At 39.0% G+C, this 26566-nt stretch overlaps 2 protein-coding genes across 3 annotated transcripts; both read left to right on the forward strand.

The window, feature by feature from the left end:
• Positions 1-14500: 14500 nt before the first annotated feature.
• fdx2 (ferredoxin 2) lies at positions 14501-17243 on the forward strand. Its single transcript, XM_085459571.1, has 5 exons — positions 14501-14712; positions 15047-15098; positions 15678-15784; positions 15871-15958; positions 16072-17243. Exons 1-5 carry the CDS (start codon positions 14526-14528, stop codon positions 16226-16228), a joined length of 591 nt encoding a protein of 196 aa, XP_085315697.1. The 5' UTR covers positions 14501-14525; the 3' UTR covers positions 16229-17243.
• A 580-nt stretch (positions 17244-17823) lies between these two features.
• Positions 17824-25226, forward strand: zglp1 (zinc finger GATA like protein 1). 2 transcript variants are annotated; one of them, XM_085459572.1, is made up of 5 exons: positions 17824-18134; positions 20035-21510; positions 21618-21730; positions 23388-23481; positions 24166-25226. In XM_085459572.1, exons 1-5 carry the CDS (start codon positions 18124-18126, stop codon positions 24296-24298), a joined length of 1827 nt encoding a protein of 608 aa, XP_085315698.1. In that variant the 5' UTR covers positions 17824-18123; the 3' UTR covers positions 24299-25226. The 2 variants fall into 2 exon arrangements, with proteins under 2 accessions (XP_085315698.1, XP_085315699.1); XM_085459573.1 differs by lacking the exon at positions 17824-18134 and adding an exon at positions 18595-18700.
• Positions 25227-26566: the final 1340 nt, after the last annotated feature.

The following is a 26566-nucleotide window of genomic DNA, read 5'->3' on the forward strand; positions in this document are numbered from 1 at the left end:
CTTTGTGGGTCTCATCCTGTTTGCTAAACTTTTTCAGCAAAATGTCAGCGTTGGCCCAGTGCTATGACAGTAGTATATGGAGTATAGGTTAAAATTGGCTTTGCTCTGCCCGTTCCTGCCGCTGCACACAAACATTGCAGTAAAAAAATAAAAACTGCACAGAAGGTTATGTGCAATCATAACACAAACAGATAACGATCAAATGGCAAAGAAATTGGTAAGTGACACACGAGAAGATTAAGAGAAGAAACTTCTACCAAAGTAGGAGAGGAAATGCCTGGAGGAAAGTGAATGAGCAGCATGTAATGAATTCTTTCCATGGAGGGAATTTCCACATGCATGTAGGTTAGTATTAGACTTGTCTAAATTGTATATCTTCTGTGTCAGTAGCGCCCCCCCCCACCACCACAACACACACTCACACACACACACACACACACACACACATCTGAATTGCCCTTCCTTACAGTCTTGACGATGACAAATCCACAGCTATGCAGCAATGGTAATTAAAAATCACATGCTAATGGATTAGGGGCAAATGACTATGTGACCATAAACTTGGCAGATGCTCTCTGTGGCATTGTGGCTTCCAGTAAAGATGCCGTCACCAGACTGTTATCAACACATTTTTTTCACTTTTTGACGCTTGTAGGTTTGCACTGCAAACTTTACGCGTCAAAGTTATGTATTTATCTTCTAATTTTCCCTGTGTAGTTATCGTATTTCAAAATTCTCTGCAACTTGTTTTTCATTTTTTATAAAGTGATAACTTGCACTGGCAAAGAGTCTGACTGGTTGTTTGAATGTGTTTGCAGATTTACTTCTTGTCTCTATGAAGTGATATGACGACTCGCTGCCTTCGGTACAGACTTGAGAAAATGGATGAGATAAGATAAGATAAGATAACCTTTATTAGTCCCACACGTGGGAAATTTGTTTTGTCACAGCAGGAAGTGGACAGTGCAAAAGTTATGAGGCAAAAATTAGAATACAATAAGAATAAATACAGTACACAACTGTACAGAATAGAATAAAATAAAATACTATATACAGTAGAATAAAATAAAATAAATATACAATAAGATAAAAATAGAATACAAATACAAATACTATATACAACTGAGTAAAAATACAACGATGACGAAGATAAGTGTATGAGGATAATTATAGCACCCTTTGTGTGAGTTTGTATGATCATTTCTCTGTCTGTCTGCTTCTGATGGCTTGTTTTGATGTGTACAGTGTCAGCTATGAGTGTTCATGTCCTGGAATGCGTATGACTAAACCTGCATTATGCGATCGCTTGATGCCACGGTGACACACACACACACACAGTAGCATCAGACACACCTGTTCACACCACATCACCTCACGAAGTGTCTGATTTTTTTGGTCTGGTCTCTTATCAGGGTACAAGACGGCTATTATCTAAGTCTGCATGAATTCTACACTATAAAGTGTTAAAAGAGGTGACTAAAAAAAACCCTCCTTTCCTCCGCATTTACATTGCAGTGTATACATACATCATGCATGTGGCAGCATGGCTGCATATGTGCTTTGATGTATGTGCTTTTGACCGTGACAACAGGAAACCACAGACTAATAATTCACACAGTGGGTGACAGAAGCTCTGCAATGCCCAGTGCAGATACACGATCTCGACTGAGAGGGTGCCGCTAACAGCTGCGTCATTTCCAGGAACAATCCGACCGGACCGTTCAACTGCCACCTGCCAGGCCTTTATCATTGCCTCACTGGCCTACATGTAACATTGTGCGTGTGTTGTTGTGTGTGGGACAGAGAGAGTGTGATGGACATGCCGGGTGAGGGGTGCTGAAATGTATCAACTGGTAAAGGGAAAGTGAAGACATGACTAACATAGCATCTCTTCACTGTAACGACAGGTTCTACTAAATGTGTACGAGTGGGCTGGAGATCAAACCATCAACATTGCAAGTGGTGAGAAAAAAAACCACACATATGCTCATATGCATATGTGTTAATTTCCATAACGAAAGTCATGCAAATAATAACATCTCCACACAGTAGACAAATTTTTAGAATATGAAAAGTGACCTGAAGTTCATTTACTTAACAAAATATGTGATATAAACCCTCAACTCTTCTTTGGAATACACTTCATGTAATTGGATATGTGTTTTCTGAATTCATATTATAATAAAAATTCGGTGCCAATTTGAACAAGATGACTTTTCCTGATTTTGATTAGATGCAGCTGGGTTGTTTCTCTTGCACAGTCCTTGATCCATCTCCTCATAAATCTGTCCCCTCATAATCTTCCTTCGGCCTGCTGCACAAACAATGTAGATGTAAAAAGAATGAAGGCTTTGTTTAAGTTTGCTTAAGCGTAGCTTAAATCTTAAATCATCACAGCTTTCTTAGAGCTCAGAGAGACTAATCTTCTCACATGTCTTCAACCACCGTTGAGCTTTGGGCCCTAACGCCAACATAAGAGAAAGACCAGATTAAATCTGAAGTGCACTAGAAGAAGAAGAAGGGAAAAAAAACTTGTCTGCATCTCGCTCACCCTCAGTGGTTGCAGATTTCCTTACATGACTGCAAAACAAATTTACTGAGGAGCTGTTCGTATGGCAGAACTTTGACTGATTTCACACATGTTGAGATCCTTGAAACCATTGCAAAACAGATCTCTTTGCAGGAGGTGCTTTTATTCTCTTTTAGTAGTTTTTCAAGTTTTCTAGACTAGACATGGCCTGCATACAGAAAACAAGCGTTTGACTATTTAAAAAAGTTGTCAGAAAGAATTTAACTTGATTTAACACAACTTCTTTAGACTCTGTTCGAATTCGCCCATTTACTTAACTCAGCAGCACTTTTATTTATTTATTTTTTTCTGGCTTAACCCCAATATAGCAGTTTAATTTGTGGCAAATCATATAAAACTTTTCATCAGTAAATGTGGTCCTACTTCAAACCAGCTACTTGGGGATAGCAAGTGCCACTATGAACAGTCATAGTAAGGACAGCGACATATCCATGCTTGGCCTACACAGTGTATCTCTTATCATCCCTGCTCTGCAGTGATAACACGTCGAGCTCCAGACACCAACACCACACAGACAGGAGACGCTGACGTTAGGATGTATACTGCACACACAAATGGCACGTACCCTCACACGTGCAACGATAAACTCCAGACATAAAAGATTTAACTTATTATTTCATATCAGAACAATCACTTAATATCCTTTCTTACAAATAATTTTTAACAAGTCATTGTTGACCTTGACCAAATCTAGATTTCATTAACAGCCTGACACGATGGGGGTTTAAATGTTTTCCTGCAGACTTTGTGGCCTTTAAAGGAAATAAAGTATTAATACATTCAAGTCTCCCAAAGCGGCCGCTGTGTAATCTTAAAAATTAAGAAATACATTGTTTGTATAAATAGTCTGATATCAAGTCACGCAACTATAAAACAATAGCAGAGCCACACACAAAATAAGTTTCCTGTCTCGTGATTCTCTGAGTCGTTCCAGTCTGCCAGCTGCACTGATAACTCTGTTTAGACTGGTTATTCTGCAGATATGTGTGTCTGACGTGAAGAAAAGTTGTGCTCATGTTTGTTTTTGGTCATTGCTGGTGAGCCGGTGAGAGATGGGGGTTTATTTGAGAAAGGGTGAAAGGAGATACGTAGAGTTTGAAAGCGAATGACATATAAGTGAGGTATGCTGGGTCATGCAGAAATAATGTCTAGAGTTTGTGCCCATAGTTCACTGACACGTTTTGTAAAAAATTTGCTGAGATTAAAAAGAGAAAGTGTTCAAATAATCTATGGAATATAAATAACATTTAGACAGTCAGAACAATGTTTACCTTAGTGATATACTGGGAAAATGTTGTAGTCAACTTCCAGGTTTAATCATCACAAAAGTAAAATTTGAGCCTTAGTTACTTCAACCAAATCATTTGTTTACCTGTCTGTGCTTTGAGCCTAAGGCAGAAGCTGACGCATGCAGTTTAACTATTAAAGAGTGTGAACTAAAAAGACACACAAAAGCAGATGAATGCAAATAAGAGGCTTAGTAATGCATTGATGTTTGCCTGGGCAAAACAGGCAAAAGCCTGTTCATGCTGGTTGAGCCAATAAAAAAAACATCTGTCTTGAATTCAGTGTGACATGACAGTTTGAGAAATGTTAATGTTCAACAAAGTCAAACACTCACCACATATAGATCGTGCATTAGGTTGGACAGAGTGAGCACGTGCTGGCAAGCACCCCTTTATCCTTCTTTTTTCTATTATTATTAAATAAAAAACTGAAGCTAAATTTATAATGTGACATGTAAGAATGATATTTGATACAGGCTGATCCTTCATTTTGAAATATACTGTTGAAATGAGGAAACATTTACAGCTGCAGTAAAAATGGATTCTTGGAACGTGTGGAGTGAAACAGAGTCCAGTTTGTCACAGAGTTAGCGCCTCTCACTCCCCGAGGAGACGTCGTTCTCTGACAAAGTGTTTAATAGAGGCCAGGTCTGGAACTCCAGGTGGGTCAATTATGGTCAGTTACAACCATATCTCAACAGCAGCACACTAAACACCATGGACATACACACACATCACACACAAATAGCCAGTCTTTGTCATTTGGACTTAATTATCTGCATGTCTTTATGTGCGAGTTGATCTGATTAGTTTCATATGCACCTAGTATAGTTAAATTTTATTTATATAGAGTCTTTCAAGATCCATCCATCCATTCGCTACCGCTTATCCTTTTCAGGGTCGCGGGGGGTGCTGGAGCCAATCCCAGCTGTCATAGGGCGAGAGGCGGGGTACACCATGGACAGGTCGCCAGTCTGTCACAGGGCCAACACACAAGGATAGACAACCATTCATACTCACATTCACACCTAGTGGCAATTTGGATTATCCAATTAACCTATCCCCACAAGCTGCATGTCTTTGGACGGTGGGAGGAAGCCGGAGTACCCGGAGGGAACCCACGCAGACACGGGGAGAACGTGCAAACTCCACACAGAAAGACCCCGGCCTGATGGTGGAATTGAACTCAGGACCTTCTTGCTGTGCAGCAACAGCGCTAACCACCATGCCACCGGTGCCATCTTTCAAGATAAATATCCAAAAGTGCTTCACAACAAAAATGCTGGAACATGAAATCAAAAAATTGCCACAAAGCAAGTTTTAAAAAGATGAATTTTTAGCTGCCTTTTAAACAAGACTATGGAGTCCACAGATCTCAGGCTCAGAGGGAGAGAGTCTGGGTGCCACTTTTACAAAAGCTCTGTCACCTTTAGTTCTCAACCTTGTACGATGGGATGGGAACGAATGGATGCAAAGGTTCACTGATGTATGTGAAAAAGTCAAAACCAGAATCTTAAAGTGGACTCTTAAGTCAGCGGGGAGAGAGTGCAACTGAATTAGCAAGGATGTGACATGTGAGTACTCCTCGCAATGGCATCCCGAATAACCTCAGACGTTCCAAGGATGCTTTGTTAAAACCAATGAACAATGAATTACAACAATCCAGATGTGATGACATGAAGGCATGGATAACAATTTCCAAATCAGAGTGCGATGCAATGGAATACAAGTTGGCAATTTTTAGCGCTGTTTGTTAAGTGGCAGTCCTATAAACATGCAGATGAACACTCCCTACTAGAGACTTTAAACAGATGTAACGTTCAAATGTCCTGAAATGGGGCAACATAACTGTCAAACATGCAGTTTTATATCCCACTAACCACTGAAATTTAAGCTAATTTAGATAATGCTTCATATTAACTGCCCAAATATGTGGCTGGAGGCTTTATCAAAACGGCTTTTCAGTGGAGAGACTTGCTTTTAGAAGCACGTCTGTCCTTACATGACAACAGGAAGCAGTCTGTTGGTTCACAGTCTGATGTTCCAAGTTGGAGATTGATGACAATTCTACGATGACCACTGTGTGATTGACAGCTCAATTTGCTTTAGCAGCTCTGACAGAAGAAGAAGCTGAACGAGATGGTACACTCAATCCTGTGAGATGTTTTTCTTTTAATCGGCAAAATCAGTGACAAGAAGCACATCAGTGACCGCACTCTTGCACGGTCCTGCTTCTGTAAATAGGCCGAAAAAGAGGAACAGGGTGCTGGTTGTTTTGTTTTCCACAGTTCTGTGTGGCATAAAGTTCTCTTTAAACAATATTCTCTGTGAGACTTTACATAGAAATGTGTCTCTACAAGTCTAAAGTTTGAATCAAGATAGCCTTGACCATGTAAATTATTTTTGGCAAAATACGTTGGCATGAGCCTCGGCCATCCTTGCAGTGGAGCAGACAGAGAAAACAATATGTTGGAAAAATCACATAATTGCATTATCCAAAGCTGGAATCTAAAATATGTTTAATCTGAATGTTGCATTGCCAGTTGCATTGTCAGTATAAATTAACTGTGCTTGTATTTCTCAAAAGAAGAACGTCAAATGTACCTCCTCCCACTCTTCAGTTGCAAGAGTACCAAATGTGTGTTCATTAGCCACAACAAACTATCCCCAGCAGCTCCACCGTCTACTCTGATTGTTTGCTAAAAGTTAATATGTTAGACAGTAACAGCAGATAAAGTAGGAAACAAAATACAGATGTCTTGGGCCAGGAGATGGGTGTCACATGCAAGGAAAGCAAGTCAGAAACTTTTCTGTGTGGACTAAAAGATTTCTGGTGACGCTCTTTTTATTGGATTCGTCGACAATGACAAAGGATAAGCATGTGATCATGATCATGTGATCATGCTGTTGACACAGCTGTTCTCTCTTTAAATCTCCATTTTATGTTCATAACATTCAAGCCAAATTAGAGCAGATCTAATTTCTTTGTGTATTCAGATTTGGTGACACACTTTGTTACACCTCCATCACCTCAAGCTTCTGACCTAACTCTGCAGCCTTTCTTTATCTGGTGTCAAAGGTCAACAGCCAGTGGTCAATGCTGTCTATCAGAGGCCAGACAGAAGTCGAACAGAGTTCGAAAACACTAAACTGCGTCTAGACATCAAACTAAAGCAAACGTTACATTTGCTGTCCTCTGCACAACTTTTGTGTGTTGCGCGTAAAAGGTCATTAATCAAAAACAATGCAACACAGCGTCAGGCCCTAGGGAGACTCTTGAAGTTTTCTCACATTTAAATGTTTGACATACAGTTCATAAAGAAAGAGTCCCGGAAGCATTAAGCTCTCCCAGACACTGAGTAAGAAAGCATTCATCATGCCGTGATGCCAGGTCCCAGGCTGTTGCCGTGTTTACTCAGATTATGGTAAGTTTCCTTTTTGCCTGGCTGAGAAACAAGCTTTCCCACACTCGTGAAGCATGAAAGGGCATAAGGGCACTTTCTTTCTTTTTTAACCTGCTTCTAATTAGTGTGTGTGACTCATCGGAGAGGATGGGACAATAACCGTGCTGCTCATATGCAGGCATGCACTTGAAACGAAGTATGCAAACACACACTGGTTTCAAGCTTTAAGCTGAAGATAAGATTAAATGCAACTCAATTACAAAACATAGTCAGCAGCGATTCAGCAGTGATGATGAAACTAATCTCGACATTTCATTTTAACTTAAAGGTCTCATTTAGCCGGGCACTAAAAGTTGAAGGAAATAAACGCATTCTTTGGCTGCATCATTCAAAGCTGCTTCAAAGCCAGTGCTGTTCCATAAAGCATTAAAACTGTTCACTTCCTTAAAATCGCACATCTGACATCCATCTAACTCTAGGCAGACTGGTCCCAAAGGAGTGCAATAAAACATCTGAAATCAAACAAAATTGCTGCTGTCATTCAACTTAGTGGCCCAATAAACAACACCACAACTGATGATACTGACAATAAAGCCAGAAACGACATTAAATGCAGGAAATGAAATGTGAACAGAAAGCAGACATTTTCAAGCGAAATCCTCCAACACTCGCAAACATTCAAGAACTTACACTTTCTTTTATTCTTAATGGAAACAAACAATCCAATTTGTTATTCTATAATCTTCCTATTGTCAGTGATCTAAATTCTTTCTGACTTACACAGTCGGTGGCGCTCATCCTCGACTCCATTTGTTACTGCTTCCATAACAACACCCACATGTATAGCTCCATTTTTTTTTTCATTAAGGCTAAACTAAGTTTTACAAATGCTATTCGGAAATGAGTAGCCTATGTGCTGAAATTCGGGGGACTATTTTCCCCTGTGGTTAAATACTCATTGGGTAACTTATGCATGACCCTTATGAAATAAATAAATAAATAAATAAATAAATAAATAAATAAATAAATAAATAAATAAAGGGACGTCATCCAGCTCTTTGGCTGTTATTGATCACTTTTGAATAGCTTGGAGATCAACGTGGAAAGCAAGATATACCGTATGGATTTACCTGCACGCCAAATTTTTGTGTTAAGGGTGAATCTTTTATGCTATTTTTTCTAGCAGTGGCTGAATAAATATACATAAATATACATTCACTGGCCACTTTATTAGGTACAGCTTGTTAGTACTGGGTTGGACCCCCTTTTGGTTTTGAAACGTCTTTAATTCTTCATGGCATAGATTCAACAAGGCACTGGAAATATTCCCGAGATTTTGACAGCATCAAACAGTTACTGCATATTTGTCACCTGCACATCCATGATGGGACTCTTCTCTTCTTCTCTTGGCATGATTTGAGCTTTGTGATTATCCTGCTAAAAGCAGCTAGCAGAAGATGGTTATGCTGTGATCATGCAGGGATGGACATGGTCAGCAAGTAAAGGGCCCAAAGTGTGCCAACAAAAACACCATTACACTACCACCAGCTTGAACGACTGTTGCAAGGCAGGAGGGACCCATGCTTTCATGTTTATGCCAAACTATAACCTTGACTCCTGAATGTAGCAGAAGAGACTCCTCGGACCAGGCAATGCTTTTCCAATTTTCTGTTGTCCAGTTTCATTGCTCCTGTGTAGTCTTCTGCTGCTGTAATCGATCTTCTTGAGGGTTTGCTGCATTGTGTATTCAGAGATGCACTTCTGCATACGTTGGTTGTAATAAGCAGTTGTTTGAGTCACCTTCCTGTCAGCTCAAAAGAGTCTAGCCATTTTGCTCTGACCTCTGGCAAGTCATCAACAAGCCATTTCCAGAGAACTGTTGCTCACTGGATATTTTCCTTTTTTTTCCTGACCATTTTCTGTAAACCCCAGAGACGATTATGCGGGAAAATCCCAGTTTTTTTTTTTTAACATTCAGACCAGCCGGTCTGGCACCAACAACAACCATGCCACATTCAGAATCGCTTAACTGATGCTCAGTTTGAACTTCAGTGAGTCGCCTTCATCATGTCAAAATGCCTAAAGGCACTGAGTTGCAGGTGATTGGATGATTCGAAATTTGCATTTAACAAATAAGTAGGCTGTTCGTGTGTATTTAACAAAGTGTCCAGTGAGTGTATGTTATATAATAGGACTTGTTTAAAGTTAAAAAGAGGGAGGGAAAAGCTGCATTGTGGTGCATTGGAGAGAGGTGGGAGGGTGGGGTGTCATTAACAAGGAAAAAGAACAGGGGGAGTGCTGATAGGAGTAATTGAAAGCACCCAAAGTACTGCAGACAAAAAATGTGTTTTTCCATGTCCCTGGAAACATAAGCAGCACACATATATGCATGCTGTAGTTCCTGGAGATTCACCAGGTCACTGCATAACTGCAAAATGTCTCTGCACTATTCATAATGTCTCCGCTTAACTCTGTGTTAGCAACATTTGTTAAGAGAGGGGTTTTTTTTTAATCCAAGGGTGTGTGCTGTGTGACCACATCATTTCTAAGAAGTGCCTTGTTTAAATATTACAGTTGTGAGTAGATTAAAAAAGTATGAATGTGGGGGTGTTTGGGTTTTTGCACAGCATAGTCATCAGGAACCAAAGAAAATGTAATCTTAAGGAACAGCTACAGGCCACCTAGCTAACCAAGTCAAGCGTTAAGAAACTCCACCCAATACATGTCAATACACACTCAAACACACACACACACACACACCACAGCGATCCTGCAGGACCTCAGGACAAAAGATGTAGTAGGGGATTTAAATTCACAGACTTCTCAGACACACAGCTAAACTGTCCCTTGAAGATAGTACTGTGCAGGTGTGTGTGTGTGTGTGTGTGTGTGTGTGTGTGCGTGCGTACGTGCACACATAAAGTGTAACAGTGTTTCATTATGTGGATTTAGAGTACATTAAAAGTTATAATCTATATGCCAGCGAGTTGAGTGCAAGGGCTTACTATAAAATAAAGGGAAAAAAGCAGACAGAGGTCCCCATTTACTTTTTATTGCCATCCACATGGGAGGAACCTCCACAGCCAGAACCAGATGGGGGGTTTAGTGTGCATCTTAAACCCACTTTAAGTGTCTGCTTTTCCCCAAACCATAGTTCATTATGACACAGTGAAGGAAAGATAAGAAGTGAAACAAGACTTCTAGTGATATCACGCAGAATGAGCTCATCGTTTTTTATTATAGGGTCCCTGAGGCCAATAAATTACACCTCAAGTATCAACGCAGTGCTTTTCTGCAAAAGGGTTACATGTTTAATAGCAGCTGACTTTTTGCTCGAGTGGAAGTTGAGCACAAGAGACAGAGCAAGAGAGAAACAGAGCGGCTGAGCCTTTAACCTGCCTCTAGTCATAACATCACGTCTTTGTCTTTACACGCAGTGGTCTCAGTCATACAGGGTCCTGCTGCCAGCCTGCATCGTTTCTTATCTAAGATTGCCTTCAGCACATGCAGAACAGGGCAAAACATGAATTTATTGTTGTGTACTGTAGGCCATTTACAGAGGGAAGCACTGGGGCAAAACTGTCTAATACTTCTGAAATATAACCTGCTTCCTTAATCAGAACCATATAATTTTAACAGGCTTAGACTAGTCAAAGCTGCAGCTGTGTTGCATAAGTATGTTATATAAAATGTCTTCTTTTAAACAGATTGAAATTGACTGCCATATTTTTTTTCACATTAGGACGTTATTTATATTATAACACTGAAGTATGTTTTGCATATGTGCTTATAGCGCCTAAGTGTATGAAAATGTATTTCTACAAGACATTTTGTTTAAATAGAAGGTAAAATAAAAAACCTATATAGTCTATAATAACTTAGATGTGCCAGTGCCTAATGGAGGCAAACTAATCTTGCTGTTTGTACTGAGTTCAATCGATTCTTTTTTTTAACCGTTAGTTGATTTCAGTTTATACTGAGTCTCCTGTGGTTAAATGTAATTTGAAACACGTTGTCAGTTTTCTTTTTAAGGTATTAGTTCTTCAGTATTGTCTTTCAATGCTAGTTTATACAACTGTATAAAAGTCTTTAGCAATGACTCAGTGGAAAGACAATACTTGTTGAATATCTACTGAAACATTTGAAGACATAAATGGAAATAGAGTATATATGCAAAAACATAGATAGTAAAAGTCTAGGGAGCTTGAAAGTCAGCTTTAGGTATAATCACCTTTATTTCTCAACATGGCCTGTACTTTCATAGGCAAGCTTTCTTATACTTTCTTTAAGTAGTCTTCAGGAATAGTTCTCCAGGCTTCTTGTATTAAATTCAAAGCTCTTCTCTGGATGTTGGCTGCCTTTTGTTCTGTTCTCTGTTAAGATGAGCTCACGCTGCTTTAATAATGTTGAGGTCCAGCCTCTGGGGAGAAGCAGGGTAAGAAGCAGGGTACACCTTGGATGGGTCTCCAGTCCATTCACACTCACATTCACTAATTAAACTAATCCCACTGACTGCATGTCTTGAGACTGTGGGAAAAAGCCAGAGTACCCAAAGAGAACCCACGCACACATGTGGAGAACATGCCAGGTCAGTGGATTTAAACCCAGGACCTCGCTATGATGACTCAGTGCTAACCACCACACCACTGTTCTCCCATGTTCCATTGTGTGAGCGTGTGTGTTTTGCTTTCTGTCCAAGTTTGCTTTTACTGGACTGACAGAATGTTTGGAATCATTTTCATATTAAAAAAAAATATTATATTGGCTCTCAGATCCTTCCCAGACGGTTTTGCATGGTGGATCAAATTATTATTATTTTTTTTTGCATTCTGAATTCTATCATTTAGACTCAAACTGACAGTCTCCACTGTGGTTTACAGATGGCTGTAGATACTTTATATCCTATATATGCATAGCTGGACTGGCCATCGGGCATACCGGGCATTTGCCCGGTGGGCCGCTGGCGATTTTTTTGTTTTTATGGGCCGATGGATTTTTTTTTTAGGAAGGGTATATATAATGAAAGGTGTTGGATTGGGTAATTGGTCATGATCGACTCTGGGCTGGACCAATTACAGCCGAGGAGACGGATTTACCCCCCCCCTTGTTTAGCAATCACGTGATTTTCGCGCATTGCATGCCGGGCACTAGTGGCAAAACAATCCAAGTACCGCATCAAATGCAAGCATTTGCAGCACCGCTAAACGTTCATTCTCCGGTTCCAATACCTTCTTGTTTTTTCTTTGCCGCACAAAAAAGGAATGTACAAAACAAAAGGAGAACAATGCCGGTCCGTACAAAGACAGACTCGACGAAAAGACAAAGAAAAGATATGAGAAAAAAATCAAAGGAGTGAAAGGGTCAGACCCTTACGAGCACACAGAGTGGACAAAAGACGTTAGCGTGCTGCCCAACTTTCACCACGCTCAGATTTATAATTATACGCTTCTTGGAGTGAGTGCATACACTCATGAAGTTTAGTAACTTCAGGCCACTGCAACAAGCCCAGGTACAGTTTACTGACGGATGGGTGCAGGACCTTGAAATGCACCGTGTAGAACGAAAGACCATCGTACGAACAAAGGTAAGTTTACCAGTCTCACAAATCGTCGTCATAAATACACATTCGTTAACAGTTTATTAATATAACCTTTGAGCTCAACGGTAATTAATTAGCAGTGGAAATAATTTCTGGTTCATTACAGAAATGTAGCAGTGACAATAATATTGTATGTTGTAATCGCACTGGAGAATTAGTGATACAAAACAACTGTTTTATCCTGTGAATAAAAGTATATGTTTTTGTCAATGTACCATAATAACAGAAGCGAAACGCAATATTGTGTCAGGACAATTCACTATTTATGCACAATAAACAAAGGAGCATAGCGCGACAATTTCTGTTCAGCGCCAGACTTGCTTGTAACCTATATCACCAATTATGTTAAGAAAAATGACGTATTAACTACTACAAAACTCTGACCTTTGTGGGAATGCTTGGAGCAGACTAACCTGTGAGCTGGAGTGTTCTGGGACGTTATATTTGGTATATCCAGACCATCCGTCGGCTCTTACTTCGGAAACATGGCTTAAATTTCTCTTCAACGACGTAATCCGATTAAAAAAAAACGATCTCTTTACCCGTCGGCTTCCCGTGGCTGTCATGCAACCGGCAGTTAATAATACAACAGCTTCTTGCCATTTTTTGGGTTTCTTTTTATCGCTGTGTAACTGAGTTCGCTAGTACCTCTTGCCACAAGTTCCCAGAATCCTTTGCGGTTTTACCCCTGAATGACGTCACATTTTCAATCTTTATCCTGGTGGGCCGGTCTCTAGTCAAAATGCCCGGGCCGATTTTTTGTCCCAGTCCAGCCTTGTATATATGACGACGATTTGAACCAGAAATGTCAAATTCAGATTCATCATTCCATAAGACCTGTTGCCGTCTCAGCCTTTTCCCCCTGTTTCCCTTCCTTAGCAGTTCCTTCTTCACATCCACCCTTTCACTGAGACCATTTCTGTTGAGGCTGAATCAAACAGCAAATGCAGAGGGGCAAGATGCACCTCTCACGTCCTGTGTCAGGACTGTGCTGGATCTTCTTCTCTTTCTTAAGTACATGACTTTCCGATACTGTTCATCTGCTGTGGGTAGTTTTCTTTTAGGCCTGCCACTTTTTTTTTGTCATTCACTTGTGCAGTTTCCTCATTTTAAGGAATTACATGGAAATCTGCCTGTGTGAAAGTAAAATATAAATAAATGAGGGATGGCTCGAGACTTTTTCGTGGTGCTGTACTTCAGTACAAATTCCTGTGATACTTAATTACATACGTACTTCAATTTCTAAAATATATGAGAGCTTTATGTGCTGACTTTTTATAGTAAGCTGTATCATAAAATTATTCATATGTGCAACCTGTTAAACAGATAAGCAGTGAAAAGAAAGTTCAAAAATGCAGCATTCACATATTAATACAACAACACTAATGACTACCATAGACAGTCCCTCTCACAGGCTGCTTTCAACATAATGCGCTCTGCCACTTTTAGCACTTTCAGTAAATTTTATCGTATAAGTTCATTTAGGTCCACGTGTAAACGTTTGTAACACAGACATAATCGGCCTTCTCTCACGTGCAGCTGGTGACGCGGGGGCACCCTCTGCTGTCAGAGCAGCTCTACACAGCAGAAATGTCACCGCTCCGTTTCCTATTGGCTGCGTGCAGTCATGTGACCAAAACAGAGTCATGGCGGCCTCTGCTGCAGTCCGGTCGAGCATGGGACTCACTTTGAGGCTTTCTCGAGTTATCCCGGACTGTAGCACGTGTCCACTGTTCAGGTTAAAGTGTAATGCGAAGAATGTGGCTAATTTACAAAGGAGGGGGTCCTTTGATAGTCTCCGGACGATAAACCGACACTTACAGACGAGTATAGGTGAGTGATGCAACCTGCTAGCATTTAGCCTAAAGCCGGTGGCTTTCCTGTCAGGACTGTTGGTTTACGATAAGTCTGAATAAGTGCTCATAAGTTTTCTTCTTGATGAAGTTTCAGTCATCGGCGATGCCAGCCAAGTTTGGTCAGTAAAATTAGCAGTAATCTGCCTGGAAAATCGGTTCAATAACACTTGCGTAACTTCGTTTCGGCAATCCCAGTTAGGGATGTAAAACTTGGGTGCAACAAGTAAATCAGTCCCATTATCAAAGTGAAGGAGCTGATGTCACCTTTGAATACTCTCACAGTAATGATGGCTGTGTTGCTCGTTCCCCAGGTCTTTACCACAGTGAGGAGGGGAGCTCCAATGCAGAGCACCCTGAGGATGTGTAAGTCAGCTGAGGCTTTTATTGTGAAACAACAGGGTACGGTGAACTGCACATAAATGGATACATCGTAATACTTTTAATAAGAATTGTTATCACAGCTACTTCTGTCAAAAACTAAAGCCGAAGTTAGACGTAAGTGTAAATGGAAAATTAAAACTCACAACCAAGGCAGCGGCTGGATCCAGTTTAAAAGCACCCTAAACCATTAAAGAGTGCTTATGTGAGTTATTAATTTGAGAGCACATACTTAAAAATAAGCAGACCTCTTGTTGCATTTAAAGTTATTCTTATTTAAAAATAAATAAAATGCCAGATAAGATTAAAAAATAGACCTCTGATACTTAATAGATAAAATCATTTATAGATTTTCAGACTTCATTATTTATATATATTTTGTATATTATAAGTTGAGAATGGTGGAATAAACACTTAAATTATGGCCAAACACACATAAATGTCCGTTTCTTTGAAAAACAAATTTACTTTAATAGCTCATGTAATCTTGAATGCATCACAGACATGAAATGTTGTGTCACCTGTTTGTTTGTTGCTTTTAATAGTTTGATGTCTTCTGTTCAGTGTCAGCGTGGTGTATATAGATCGGTCAGGCCAGAGGATCCCTGTGAAAGCTAAAGTGGGAGACAATGTCCTCTACCTGGCTCACAAGCATGGCATTGAACTGGAAGGTGAGGGTCGTTACAGATGAACTGTAGATGAACACCATTATCCTTGCACCATTGTCATTGAGATATTTGTGTCTTGTAATATTTAGGAGCCTGTGAGGCGTCTCTTGCTTGCTCAACATGTCATGTTTATGTGAGTGCTGCTCATTTTGACAAACTGCGAGAACCTGAAGAGAGGTAGGACTGCTACCAGTGCCATCTTATTTAACCATGTCACATTAAGTTTGACAAATCTATGTGATGCAGTTCGAAAGAAAATCATTATTACTGACACATATATCCATTCATAGGGAGGATGACATGCTTGACATGGCACCGATGCTGCAGGAGAACTCCAGGCTGGGATGTCAGATCATTCTCACTCCGGAGCTTGATGGGATTGAAATCACCTTGCCCAAAGTCACCAGGAACTTCTACGTGGATGGCCATGTTCCCAAACCTCACTGACAAGTGAGATGGGGTGTTCAGAAAAATTGGAGCTTTTAGCTTTGCGCTAAGCACCATATGTACTGGTTGAGTTTGGGAGGGGGGTGCAACCATGAAGAAAAGCATGACAAGGATAGAAAAGTCCGTAGCAACTCCCAAGATGTCTTAACAACTGACTAATTCTACAGTTAACCACTGACAGGACAGTCCTAGGCAGAGTCAGACACTATATCTCACAGGTGATGTTACTTCGGGGGGAAAAAAACTTTAAAAAACGAAAAGATGTTTAACAAATCCTGTGTTTTTTTTTGTTTTGGGGGGTTTGTGGCATCTTCTCAGGCCAGCTTTAAGACACAATTCAATCAAACTGTTCTTTTTTTTTTGGAAAAAAAGAGAACTGCAGGGGGAGACTTTATTTAACAGAGTTAAATCTTTTGTGCTGATTAATGGAACATTCCTTGTTACAGCTCAAATGCGCACAAGTATCACAAGATTGTTATTGTTTTGGCTAGTCCATTATTATCAATATATGCATAGCATTTACTTTTGTATGCACCATGCTCATTTATACATTTTTGTGTCTATGATGTAGAAGTACATGCTCACTGCCATAATCATCCTATTCTGCAAGACAGAAAAAAGCCATAAACAGTCATGTTTGCCTGATTCTTAAACACGGGCTCCTAAGAAATCAAAGCAGAATTTATACTGTTGAAACGTATTTTGTATTTGCTCCAAACATTTCAGAAACATTCATGTGAATTGCATTTCAGATAAAGTGTTTTCTTTGCAACTGTCAGTGATTAAGGCTTGATTAGAGGATCTGGTCCAGCTGGATCCACAACAGGATGGTGGAAGTGGAAGCATGTCTGCTTGGAAGCTGGTGATCTTCATGTTACCATAGTTTAAGTTTACCACATCTACCTTTTACTCAAGTCTACTGTACTTGTCCAACTTACGCACAAGTGAATTGTGTATTTTATGTCTGATGAAATACAAATGTTTTAAGTTGTGCAATAAAATCAGTTTAAAAAGCTATTTTGAGTAGTGCACTCATTACCTGGGCCTTCCCAAAAAGGTCATTGTGCCCCCTCAGCTGAATTCGACTGATGAACAACTTGAAACACTTGAGTCACCCAGGTCATTGCTGCCCAAGCTGAAGTTAATTGGTTAACCAAAGCTCAGTGCTTCTGCAGCAGTTGCAGAAAATGGCATAACTGGGAAGGATAGTGAGGTTGGAGTGGTTGAGCCAAATGCAAGTCGGACTTCAGGAAGTATCCCTATGAATTTGGAGCTAAAAAGAACCAAAGTGCAAAAAAAAAACAAAACTCAACTCGCAACCGTCACACATGTGGTGAATTTAAATGTGGCTCTTGCTTTTGTGCACATTTTATTTTATAACCTCATGTGTGTGACTGCTAGTGCAAATGCACATCTGTGAAAGGTTTTAATATAGGTTGTTAAAAGTGAAATGACGACTTCAACCAGATAGCCCCCTGTCAAAGTTGGTTACCTGGTGATGACCTTAACTCTTTAGCCAGCAACCTTACAATAACAACTCAAAGGCCACGATACTGACCTTATCACTGACTCACCAACAGTTAAATAATCATTACTGGCTGCATGACTAGCTAACAGTCATTGCCGGGGAAAAGAAAAAGGGTTTTCCACTCGCGTATCCAGGCAAGTAGTAGCTACAAAATGAACAGGAGTTAGGAGTGTCAAAGCTTTTATACCCAGACGGGCTGTAATCTAGCAAACGGAAAACACCCGCGTACCTTCTTCTGGCCCCAGAATCTGATCCAGTCATAGCAACCAGCTTCAGTGGTTCGAGTTCCCCAGCAAATCGACACGCTTAATTTTTTATTTGACAACGGATTGAAGATCACGGGTGAGCGTCGAGATTGGTACTCCACATGAATGTCAGGTAAAGTGGGCTGAACGCTTGTAGTTAGAGTTACACCACGAGTTTTAAACGTGTTCATCTCATGCCTCATGATAAAAGACACTGTTAGCTAGAGGCCATCACAGGTCAAAAACATAGAAGACAAAGATCGATTATGGCAGGAGGTGAAGGTGATGCACGATTAAAGATAATGGTTCGGAATATGCAATCATTTAACTTGACGGGTGCTTACTGAGATCTGATACTGAGTTTACATGAAGTGAGTCATTGCCTACAGAGTTTATTTAAATATAATCACAATGCTAAATTGTAGATCTGCTTGCATGCGCTGTAGAATTATGTATTTTTGATGAAACATTTAGGCATCAGTTAATCCATGGCCTGTAAGAGGAAAAAAGTCACTAATTTTAAAAGCATTCATGTTAACGCATTAACGTAATATTAGTGGGATTTGCTGCTGCGCTCGCGACGGCCCGACGACCGCGAAAAATTTAGGCTACTCGACGTTCTAGAAGGCAGGAAGTGCAACATTTGACGTTCCCAAACACGTTTAAACGCCACAGAAAAGTTTTGTTACAGTCTTTCCGGTGAGTTGAACTAGTTACATTTTTTTTAAAGTTGTTTTTTGATACAAAAACAAACATAGCATTAGCTTATCTGCTGTAACTGCATGCATATAATTGGCCGCATTAGCTCAGTTTTAGGATAGCCTTAAGTAGCATGCATGGACCATTCTGCAATGGCATGACATTTTCTGTTTCACCTATGTGCATTAATCTATGCACAAAATACCAAAACATACGTTTGCTGTGTAAATTACAATTTTTTTTCTGCGACAAAATGTAATTTATAAAAAAAATTATTGATCCAAATATAACAGTTAAAATAGTGTTGCGCCTATCTTGTCTGAAAAAGGAAGAGAAAAACAGTTAGTGACAGTAAAGAAGATGTGATGAATGATTGACTCCGGTGCTAACACCAAAGGTAGACAAATGTCAGACCTCTTAATATAATTTTTACATTACATTTTTTTCTGACCAAATTTAATGTGTCGCTCTAATAAAACCCTGTTACCCAGTGTTACCAAAAGAACCTCCTTGACTTTGAGTCTTACAATTGACTCCTAGTATCTTTTTCTGAGCAGAATGTGTGTATAAAAAAACAGCATTTCTGTGATCATGAGTATTTATGTCATTTGTTTGTCATTTGTATTACATAATGTATAAATAAAAGAAATAAATAATTATCTTGATAATTAATCTTGTGTAATATTATACGGTTACTGTATCATTTTTAATAACATGTTTATAAATTACTTTCTTAGCTCGCAAGAAATCTTTTTAATCTGTTTTCCTTGTAATAGACTTAATTATTATATGAATTGTGTATTTAAAAATATGTAAGAAAAATTAATAAATAAAAATAAAAAATTGAAATTAAATATTACTACAAAAAAGTGTGACTATTGAAAAGCTGGGCAAGGTAGATTTCAACCTGTTGTTTATTTGAAATTTATTGAGTATTTATTAATGGTCAATAATTTATTAAAAATAAATTGTTTTTCCTTAAATACGCAACAGAAAATTACATAGCGTCCAATTTAACCATTTCTGAACCCTAAATTGTCTTCCAGTTATATGACCCACATATTTAGGCCAAATGACACTATGCTATTATTTTACGTTATATAAAATATTTAGCTGCTTGCAGTCAACTTGTTGCTTGTGGACTATTGATAGAAACTAATATCTTTCAATGACCTGTGGTAGGAAGCATATTTGTCATGTCAGAGGTGTAAAGGGCTGAAGGTACAATATTTTGTAATAGAGAAAAGATGAAGACTAGAGGGAAAGTACAGGGAAAACATGCACAGATTTACCTCTGCTAGTCCTAAAGCTATTTGTTCCTATTCATGTTGCAGACTCTTCCTCAGTATGAGTACGAAATCAAGGATGCAAGCTGACTTTATCCAGGGAAACCAGAGCAAAGTGGAACACGATTCACCCCAGTCTGCACTCTTCTACCTTTTCCAAGAAGTTTCCAAGCTTGTATCCCCTATCCACAACAGTTTCCCAGACTCAGATCTACCCAGTGAATCACAGATTAAGACATATAGCCAGGATCCTTTAGTAATTAAAAAAGAAGAGGGTCCACATTCATTTGAAGCCTCTGCTAGTTCTGTCCAGGATACTTTAGAAATGAAAAAGGAAGGCGATGCACATTCATTTCATACCTGTAATGGTTCCTGCCACCATAGTTTGTCTTGTTCGCTGCCATGTAATGAGCTGGAAACGGTAAATGAGGAGTGTCAAAGCAGCAATGTCACAACTACATCACAGTGTGAACGCAATAGTCCCTGGAAAGTGCTGAGCTTGATCAACTTGCAGTGTGAAAAGCTGCTTCATTTGGAAAATCTTGAGGTGTTAGACCCAAGTTCAGCCTCATCTGCCACAAAATTAGGCTATTCAACAGTCACATTATCCACTGCAGCACCAGATGTTACAGAAGCTGCAATTGAAAGTGACACTCTAAGTGGTGAATGCATGTTAGGCCCATCTCCTCGTCTCTTTGAGAGACAAGAAATCACACCCTCTGTCAGTGCTGATGAAAAAGTGACAGGAAGACCCACAGGAGATGGATTTAAACTACAGTGCTGTGTGAAAGACTCCGAGATGGGTGTTCAGCTTGAAACTGCTGAGACAACAGACACTGACAGAGCAGACTTGCCAGGAGACAGTACAACAGCATCTCTGCATCCTCAGCACAAGAACAAAACAGAAGTTAACTTCACTGTCAACACACAAATTGGGTGCAGCCAGGAGTGTGAGCAGGGTTGTTCTTCTAGCAAACAGGATATTTTAAATGCACCCTTTTTTGAATATGCTTTATCACAAGCACACAATGCATGTCTTAATACTAAGCTAACTTGTAATTCAGATGATGAGACTTGTACTACTCTATCAAAGCCAGTACTGTCACTAGATATTAATGCAAATCTTACTTTATCTGTGGAAGCCCAATGTGACGGCAGGCTGCCTCCTCTGAGCCCCATCCAACTTTGTTCACAATCACCATCACTTACATTCAGCGCTCCAGAGAATTCTCTCTTCGGTTCAAAACCAGATGAATGTGCAGATGCCCCCATAGATGGAGACACCCCTCCAACTGCCCCGATAAAATCTTCTGCACCATCCAAAGCAGAACTTTGGACAATGCAAAAGGAGGATCACGGTTCATCTTCGCACCAGTGGAGAACTAAGACTCCTAGAAAACAGCCTCATCCCAGTCGTAGTGTTGATATTCAAGACCCAGACTTCCAGGGAGTGACATTCAGGATGGACACGGAGCTAGACGAAAGCAGGGAACAGTGTCGGCTTCTCATAACTTCACGATACAGGTAGACAAACACATCTTCGGTACACGCCATGCATTACAAAACGTGGTAGGAGCTTACATGAAATCCTCTCACATTATTGGTGTTTTATCTGTGTGTACCCACAACAGCAAGGAACTCTGCAGGAGTGTGAGAAAACCCAGGCTGAGGACACGGTCATCACAGAAATCATTTAAAACTAGCAGCTCAGACGAGGAGAACGGCCACACAACCAGTGTTTTAAGTGAGTACCCCCTAACTATGTCCTCAAGCAAGCTGCTCGTTTATTTTACTGTTTTTCCTGGATCATCTAACAGAAGATGCAGAGAAGAGTTTACAGAGTATTTTGCTTGTTTTAATTAGATTTTTCAATGTTAAATATTAAGCTCAAAGTACAATTTTTTTTTTTTAGCATATTTCAATGTTATTTAGTTTTTTTTAAATATAATAATGTGCATTAAATTAAAGACATTCTGAACAAGTGTAACAGGTCATGTTGGCATCTCAGTCTTAACACAGTTTGAGACTGGATTTGTAAAAAATTTATTTAGTTATCTAATACAGACACACTGCATTTTTTCAACTTTAACTAAATTAATATGAGGAAGAAATAGATTTTTTTTTTTTTTTTTGTGCTTGCCAAAAGTGTGTCTTAGAAAATTTTGTCTTAGGAGACTTTATCCAGAATACAACACTAAACTAACCCCAGATGGTGAAACACTCAGCAAAACATCCCAATATATTAATATTGGAAATAAAAATATATAACTTTTTGTAAGAACAAATAAAATATGTAAAATACAGTATATTAAGTAATTGTAATATTTTAATGTTTAATTAATTATGAGTTATAAATAAAAGTATCTGCAGCATTACAGTGTTATAGAAGTGCATGTGTGTGTGATACCCATAATCTCCACTAGAGGACACCACCACCTTAGAAATATGTAACTCAACAGGGTCAGACAGGTGTGACTGTTTCAAACAAGTTTAGGAAAGTTGTGGTTTAAATAACTTAATACCAGAACGTGAATGTCAGCTAAGACAAGAGAAAAATAAGCTCAACTTTAAATAAATGTACTTATCATCAGGTAAAGATCTGAGTGCTAACACTATTAAAAAATACTCTAAATAATTTTTCATCATTCATATCTTTAATTTCATTCAATTTCATTCATAATTTTTCAAATCTTTTCTTCTCCTATACAAAGTTTCTTTACAAATCTATAACTATTTGACATTTGCTTATGTTTCATTTTTGGTAAAGTGGGAATGTCAGTGCGCTGTATTTCCAGCGTTTAAAGACCAAAGAGCCAATCTTCTCGACAGATATGCAGCCTTGTTCTCATATATTGGTCAGTTAACAGAAAATGCAGTATAAATGTTCCAGTGAAGTTTTAGATTGTAGTTGTATTTTTAAAAAATATAAATGTCTTTCGCTCAATTGAGGTTATTGTCTGGAGTCGGTTATTGTTTAATAATTCAATAAAGTTTTTGAGGCGTAAAATTACAAATGTATCTTTAACCTCCTAAGACCTGAACTCTTTCATGGCATGCATTTTTAATTTCTCTTTGCTATTTGGGCTGATTGGGAGCTGATAAATGTAAAAATAAAGAATCATCTTTTTACCTGATGTAGTTTCCGAGAGGAGGATATCAGGACCTTGTAGAGCAAAATTTAGTATTGTGGTCTAGACAACCCAAAATGTGATGTCCACATATGTGGACACCAGGTCCTAGGAGGTTAAATGATTATTGCAAATGTAGTCGCAATGTTTGGTTGCATTAAAACACTTCCTTAATTCAGATTTTTTAAAAAATATGCTTGGAAATAAGTGATTTAAGCACACTCAGTTCAGTTTTACTGCTATTTGCTTAATCTTTCATTTCTGTTTCACTAGAGGGTAAAGTTTGTGCATCATGCTGCACCAGGAAGACCCCCATGTGGAGAGATGCCGAGGACGGGACTCCACTGTGCAATGCCTGTGGGATAAGGTAGCTCGATATTCAATATTCAATGTCTTAAACACTGAAGCTGTGCATTAGGGCTGATCACAATAATCAGTTGGATTATTGTGATTTTTAACAGAGTCTAAAATTTTCTTTGAGTCCTCATTGATGATGTTGAATTATAGCTTAAAGGAATTAATATATTCTAACTTGTATTTTGTGGAAACCTGTTCCAAATCAGTTTGTGTTGATGTTTACTTATTTTGCCAGCATTTTTCATCATGTTTTGAGCAGTCAGTTGCCACAACACTGTGCAGTTAAACAAGTTCAGGCCTCACAAACAACAGAAACGATCAACTTATTTTTTCCATTCTCACAAGAGTCTGACTGCACCTTACAGAAACTTTACTTCATGCATGACTTCCCAGACTAATGCATTAATCTCATGATTGCATGAAACGGTATGTTAGTACTCACTGGCTCATAATTTCTCTTTCAGAAATAAACACAGGTTAGCTTTGGAAATAAGGAGTAGTGCTGGGCTCAAAAGAATGTGCAGCTAATCTACTTTGGAAAAGTATTAAATGTCCATGCTTGTAAAATGCCTTGTAGTATTATTATAAATCAGTCATCTGCCTATGATAATTTGACTAAATAGCATTTATGCACCTGAGCATTAAAGGGCAAATAGTTGAACCACCGCTGCATTTTTTTCTCTTACTTTTGAAGGTATAAGAAGTACAGGGTGCGCTGTGTCAACTGCTGGCATATCCCTCGGAAAGAGGGCAACTCCAACTCGTGCTGCCTCAAGTGTGGAAACTTTGTGAGGCTGACCTCAGCTCAGCGGAAACACACCAACTAGGGAACTTGCACACATCACAGGTTTTTATGCCCACATGTGACAGAGCTTTGCACAGACGCACACAACAGTTTGAAACAATACTCGCTGCTCTCGTAAATCTTTACAGTTCACTACAGATATGACTACCTCTTACCTGACTCAAGGTATTTAAATTCGTTTTACTGTTATAGCACTGTACCTCAGACAATAGTACACATTTACCTCTATGACTGTGTGCGTCAAAAAAAGTAATAATAAAACAACTTGTAAAACATTTAAATTTGTATGGAGAAAAAAGTCTTTTCTGTACTGATCCTATTTCTGCTCCTTAATTTGTATTTAGCATGTGTGATGGAGCTTAGAAGGTTTACTTTTTGTTTTTTTTTGTTTTTTTTCACCAAGAGGGATATACTGAGGACGCACAGACTTTGTAGCAGAGCTGAGAATCCTTTATACAAATAAATGGGATACTGAAGGACCACTGTCAGAAAGTGACGCATTCAGTGGAAAGTTTAGTCGTGAAATTTTTCATCAAAATAGCTTCAGTGTCGCTTACATATAATGGTCAGTAGTACCCGACAGCTGTAATAGAAAGTTATTTCTGTACAGGCCCTGAGCTCAGTGCTGCTTTTCACTGTTATTAACTGTAAAACACTCCTACTGCTCCTAATCCTGACAGCGACAGTTCAGTTACTAAGTTCATCAGATACATTTAGTTGAACAAGTTAAATCAAGCTATTTATTTTGTTGTCTTTGTTGTTTTTTCTAATTGTGGTTGTAATAAGTGGTCACTTTTCTTTGGTATTTATTTGGGCCATTGTTTCTGAGCATTATTTTATTTGGCTTGTTAAATCGGTGTGTAGATTTCCTTAGTATTGCTGGTTTCTGTGAGATGGGGAAAAGGGGTTTTGTGTGTGTTTGCATGGGTTTTTGTTTGTATTAAATTCATGAACAAACCTGTGTCTCCCCGTTCTTCATTTAAGAATTTAGCTTAGTATTGCAGTGACTGTAAAATGATAAATTGGTTTCAAATGGGTGCACATATCAAATTAAAGTACAGTGAGAGGGAAGAAAGGTTCAGTAATGAGGCTTCCCACAGTTCCTTCAGCCCACCATGCACTACAGGCCTGCTGGCCAAGTGGGTGGCCTCGCACGGATTGATACAGTGCAGCTATTATTTCAAAATGGATTACGTCTTCTTGAGTTGGCTCTCTTGCCTGTGCTAAACCATCCAGCAAAGAGCAATACTGAAGGAAATGAGCGCTATGTAAGCCAAGGACATAAAAGAGAGCTCAAGCTCAATGAAATTCATATGCCTGCTCTTATTTTACATTACACATGCTCCAAAACGTCTCACCTGCTGCGGTCATTTAAACATCAGCTATAATCAATAATGAATGAATGTACACAAATCAAATTTTATGGTACTTGGCAGCCTGTCCAGCTTTGTACTTCTGATACTGGAGTGCAGTTCAAAGGCGAGCCTTATGCATTTACTCAGTTACGTTTGCTTAAAGACCTCTGTGGAGATTTATTCATTTTAATTGTTGCTGAAACATTATGGGTACATAAAATAAGGCTAATTGTTCAATTAGCAGATAGTAGATAAAATGGCTAAGCCTGGCTCTCCAACCCTATTGTACAATGTTAAGGCCGAAATACTTTTTCTGTTTTGCTTTTGCAGTTTCACTTTAATTAGAAGGCATTGTTTTACTGCTTGATGTATACCATTCATCAAATCTAGCAAATGAAATGTATTAAGTCTTTTTTTTATAGTCGCAAAGTTCTGTACACAAAAAGGGTACAATAAATAAGAACACGAAGTGGCATAATAGCCAAGAAAAAGAACAACTTAATCGGTACACACGCAAAGATTACTGAGTCAGAAAACTGTGTAGATCCCCAAAAAGTTTAATAAATAAATAATATGCATCATGGACGTGCAGTTTAAATGTACTTGAAAGCAACACACAACAGTAAAAAAACAACATATAAAGAAGGAAGAAAAGAATAAAAATAAGACCTTTATTTTTTTTTTTAAAAAAACAAACAACTATAGTTAAAGCGTGTATACACTGGAGAAAATATGCACGAGTTAGTGTAATTAGTGTAACCACGCCTTCAGTATCATCGTTTAATTTCTCTATCTTTGATTAAATAAAGTGTTTCCCCCCACAGCTTCAGGTTTGTGGATACCTGCAGCTGTGTTAAAACAGACTGCGTGAGGAGGAGGGGGAAGTTCGGAGTGGGAGGCTCAAAAGTCAGGATGCAGTCAGATGCGCGACTTTT

Source organism: Copadichromis virginalis, linkage group LG6 (genome assembly GCF_057382275.1).
Source record: "Copadichromis virginalis isolate Kocher_CV1m ecotype Utaka linkage group LG6, C_Virginalis_male_GT1.1, whole genome shotgun sequence".
Taxonomy (NCBI): Eukaryota; Metazoa; Chordata; class Actinopteri; order Cichliformes; family Cichlidae; genus Copadichromis; species Copadichromis virginalis.

What these genes read in the sequence shown, in the direction of transcription:
- zglp1 (XM_085459572.1), top strand. An exon ending in CCACACAACCAGTGTTTTAA is followed by an intron (nt 21,731 to 23,387) that starts GTGAGTACCCCC and finishes CTGTTTCACTAG; the next exon opens with AGGGTAAAGTTTGTGCATCA. An exon ending in TGCAATGCCTGTGGGATAAG is followed by an intron (nt 23,482 to 24,165) that starts GTAGCTCGATAT and finishes TTACTTTTGAAG; the next exon opens with GTATAAGAAGTACAGGGTGC.
- fdx2 (XM_085459571.1), top strand. Translation starts at nt 14,526, where the DNA reads ATGGCGGCCTCTGCTGCAGTCCGGTCGAGCATGGGACTCACTTTGAGG. An exon ending in GCAGAGCACCCTGAGGATGT is followed by an intron (nt 15,099 to 15,677) that starts GTAAGTCAGCTG and finishes TCTTCTGTTCAG; the next exon opens with TGTCAGCGTGGTGTATATAG. An exon ending in GCATGGCATTGAACTGGAAG is followed by an intron (nt 15,785 to 15,870) that starts GTGAGGGTCGTT and finishes TGTAATATTTAG; the next exon opens with GAGCCTGTGAGGCGTCTCTT.